Genomic DNA, 4,582 nt, shown 5'->3' with positions numbered 1-4,582 from the left:
CAAAAGGTACAGGTGTGGGTGGTATACCAACTCGTTTTATTAAAGATGGTGCAACGTTTTTAAAATATCCTATAACTTTTTTTAATAAATCAATTGCTGACAAAATGTTCCATGTGAATTAAAATCTGCTAGAGTTAAACCTCTTTTCAAGAAAATTTCTCGGACTGAAGTGGGAAACTATAGACCAGTCAGTATTCTTTGTATTGTATCTAAAATTTTAGAAAGGGCTGTATATAATCAACTTGAGAATTTTTAACAAAACATAAAATACCTAGGCCATATTTTGGACAATACACTTTCAGGAAGTTCATGTGTATGACTATCAGTCAGGTTTTAGAACGAATTTTTCTACTGACTCCTGTCTTATACATCTGACAGATTTTATCAAGTCTCAAACTGCCAAAGGACTGTACACTGGTATGATAATGCTTGATTTACAAAAAAGCTTTTGATACTGTAGACCATTCTATCTTATGCAAACAATTAAGTGCTATGGGGGTCAATTCTTTATCTATTGAATGGTTCACATCTTATCTAACTGATAGAACACAGAAAACTAATAATTGTTTTTCTAATGTTTGGTAAAATTACATGTGGCGTTCCTCAAGGTAGTATTTTAGGACCTTGTTATTTTCATGTTATGTAAATGATTCATGTTATGTAAATGATAAAAATTCAGAATTGAACAGAATGTACAGAATGTACAGACAGAAAATATTTGGATATGCATATACGAACACATTATTTATCCTTTCAGTGATAGAAGGTCAAAATGATTTGACGTCCTGGGCTGATTCTGAAATAATTTCGTGTTGGGTCAGAATCCCCCGTAAGTAACCCACTAGCACAATATGTCGACCTGCGTACAATTAGTTGGACTGGAAAAGGCTAAAGCAGTTAACATGAAAATAAAACCCTAACTTTTAAATCACTAGTGACCCCCATAACTCTAATTACTTGATTAAGTTCTCAGTTAAAAAAAAACTTAAAGCAAAATATCAAACATTTGGGATACCTTCAATTAATGTTGAAATCTTTTTTATTTGGGTAAAGTAATAGGTAAATATTTACATAATATATGACGGAATAGTGATTTTTAAATTTAATTTGCACATTGCATAGTCATTTTTTTCATAAAATTAAAAAAAAGAAATTCAGCTGACCTAGAATCTGGCCTCCATTGGTGTTGTTATTGTTTTTGTCTGCGCTTGCCAGAGCGAGGCTCCAGTGGGGAAAGACCCCTGGTGTCAAATTATGTAGGGAATAACTCAGTTTCGTGAAATAATAACAAAGAAATGTTATTTTTTTTGCTTTATTTTCACGGAGCATGAATTTGCCGTGTGTCCGAAACCGAGTACAGTCCGACTGTGACAGGAATGGCCGTACCGGCGACAGTAACCATCAGAACAAATCAACACCCTTTACAATATTTACAAATTTATTTACATAAGATGATTATTAACAATGAATAGATATGAAAAGAAAAAAAAACTGATTAGAAGAAAGAAAAAAAAAGAAAGTTCAGTATCTCTAGATACAAAAGTTCTTATAGTCCATTCTAATCTGACGTGACACAGGTCTTTAATGTAATTGTGAACTTTAAGTAGCACAAACAAAACATATCTCAAAATCCAGTCCCTTTAAACCGTGAATACGTTGATTCCGTATTGGCTCCCTATGGTGGTAGGTGATTGCATCCCTGAGCTGACTTCAGAGGATAACAAAAATCATCGTCTTTGCGGTTTACGGCACAACCATGGGACGAAAGCTCTGCGCTGGGAATATCACATCCAGGCGAGTGAAGACAAGTGAACCTCGGGCATTGTACTTCCGGGTTATGACATCACCAGGAAAATCGTCTGGCGGAAGAAGCTAAAATATATAACATATGGTAAGCACCATAGCAAAACAAATAAGTCAGGGCATAAAACTGCTCCTTTGGGTACACCATACCTCCGTAGGCTCCCATAAATAATACGTGCTACTTATACAAAACATATGTGCTACTAAGTTCATACGTCACATGATTAAAATACGTCACTTATTACTTCCATTATTACAAAGATTACTTACTTAAAAGACTAAAGTTAAAGTATGAAATGATATGAAAAGTTAATGATGAAACATTATAGATACGGACATGATAAACTGCAGCTATTATTTACAACTACAAATTAACAAAATTCAATGTAAATCAAACGTTATATGATAGTTGGCATCCATATAATATCAAATGCCATACACTACAACGGACATTAATTAGATGTGCTATAGACTGGCACACAATTACAAATTACAATAATATATTACATACATGGCACTAGACTTGCCATATAGATTTATGCAGTGATGGCGTTCCATAATTAACAAAATGTTTGACATAAGTTTTTGAAACAAAGTACTTTATAAATATCATGTTACAAATTTCAGTACAAATTTTACATCTTATATAAATGAAACATTTAGACTCCTCTTTCTAAATAATTTACAGAAGTCTGAAAAATTTAATAAATTATCCTGATATACCGAAACTAGCCAAAATCATGTGCCGAAAAGTAAATGTTACAGAATTCTGTAGAATGAACAAAAATTTACCAAATAATGCAAAAATCATACAAAAATCTAACAAATAAATTTCTTACCTCGATCGAGCATAAATTTCTAGCAAGAAAATAATTCAGACATAGATTCGTCTATAAAGTCGTAAGGTGGTGTGCGCAAGGCATATCTAGTCCAGTCTATTTAAAGGATAATGTCCCGCCAAATACTAAATTTCATGGGATTCACGGCTAAGCCGTGAGCTATGACTATTGTCATTTTCACGGGATTCACGATATAGCCGGGAAATCTAACTACTTTGGCGCGAATTTAAATTGACAATTTGAGGCCCATTATAGTGGTTTTGGGGATAAAAACATAAATTACTGAAGTTTATAAAATATCAACTTTCTTATTACTGAACCGAATTTAATGAAATTTACATGGAAATTTAAGTTATGAAATACAGAAAAACATGAGAGGTATTTCATGCGTGAAATCTGACATTTACCTCAATAACTCAAAAATTTACAAAAAGATGATGCAATACCTGCATTTACACTACAGATAAAATAAGGCCCGTATGTCAATTTGTGACACACGTCCCCCCTTAAAAAGAAAATTTATAATTTTCTTAAATGAAAACAAAATGACATACTGAAAATAGCAAACACAAAAGAAAACACACACTGTCACTATCTGTACATCATATAATATAGCCACCTGCCTACACTCTACTCAAATAATCTGCGCCTACATTTTCTCTACCTTACTCAGTCTAAGCCAACCATCTAAATATCTACTTATTCTGGCTAGAAACATCACAAAGGTCTCATTATCCCGAGGCCTCTCAGTTCTAAACTTTTTCTTATAGCCATCGTCAGTGAGTTCGAACTGACGTAGCAAAGCGGCTTTCAGTTTATCATAATCCTTCCTATCTTCCAACGGAAGCCTATCAAAAACCTCTCTTGCCGTACCCTTTAGAAGGAACGGTAAGTTAAGTGACCATATCTCTTTATCCCAATCCTGCGCAACAGCGTACGTTTCGTACACATTCAAGTACGCATCCATGGAATCAATTTTCTCATCAAAGGGAGACATCTTAACCTTTACCCTTTTCTTACTCATCTTTTCTAAGTCTGTCTTAAACTTATGCTCTGTTTCTAATTTCCTACTTTCTGCTTCCTCCTTCTCTGTTTCTAACTTTCTAGCTAACATTAACTTATCCTTTTCCATTTCTAACTTATCCTGTTCTAACTTACGTTCATATTCTATCTTTTCCTTCTGCAACCTAGCCTCTAACTCTAACCTTACTCTCTCTGCTTCTAATCTTTCCTTCTCTGCTTCTAAACTACTTTGTCGTTCATCACGTTCCCTAGCCTGCTCTTCCTTAACAAAGTTACGTAACTCCTCTCCTTCATAACCTAACTCCTTTCCTACCTTCGTTAACTCTACTACACTAGTCATGATTACACTACGTTAACACTATATAACACTACGCACTACAGCTACTATAACAACCTGAGACACTAAATAAACAATCGTGAGGGAATACTAGACTACACTAGTTTACACTAAGGCTCTACAGTTACCACTGAAGCCAAAACAAAATACTATACTCTACGTATATACTACACAAAACGTCCTCACTAAAATAATAATACACTAAGTTGCGCAACAGTACTATGTGTCAATCAAGGTTGCATAGGCAACAATCAACAAAGTACAGTGACAGTAGGCTGTAACAATACCCTAGCCTTATCAAATATCAGTCAACTGTAACTAGTGTTAACACTTTAGTGTAACAAATAAACAAAAATAAATCAAAGTGCTTTATCCTAAGATAAAGTATAGGTATAACACAACTGTGTAGCACTAAAACATAAGAGTAGGTTAAAAGTATATGCAAGTAAACAAACTTGCTAACACACACAAAGTAAAAAAAAAAAAAAAAAATACTGTATCTGGTATGTATACAGTACACTAATACAAAATAGGATCACTGGGAGGAGTAGGGCGACGCACAATTAAGAGTGAGTAGGAT

The 4,582-nt window shown here is 34.0% G+C and overlaps 1 protein-coding gene across 1 annotated transcript; it reads right to left on the bottom strand.

Annotated features, from left to right (window-relative positions):
- Positions 1-1,372: 1,372 nt before the first annotated feature.
- Positions 1,373-4,582, bottom strand: LOC128558699 (calponin homology domain-containing protein DDB_G0272472-like). The gene is made up of 2 exons (XM_053548805.1): positions 2,643-4,582; positions 1,373-1,872 (listed from the first exon to the last, which is right to left on the bottom strand). The coding sequence occupies exon 1, from the start codon at positions 4,003-4,005 to the stop codon at positions 3,292-3,294; it is 714 nt and encodes a 237-aa protein (XP_053404780.1). The 5' UTR covers positions 4,006-4,582; the 3' UTR covers positions 1,373-1,872; positions 2,643-3,291.

The sequence above is a fragment of the Mercenaria mercenaria genome, chromosome 7 (assembly GCF_021730395.1).
Source record: "Mercenaria mercenaria strain notata chromosome 7, MADL_Memer_1, whole genome shotgun sequence".
Classification (NCBI taxonomy): domain Eukaryota; kingdom Metazoa; phylum Mollusca; class Bivalvia; order Venerida; family Veneridae; genus Mercenaria; species Mercenaria mercenaria.
The sequence above is the reverse complement of the archived record's forward strand: the minus strand, read 5'-3'. Positions and strand labels throughout refer to the sequence as shown.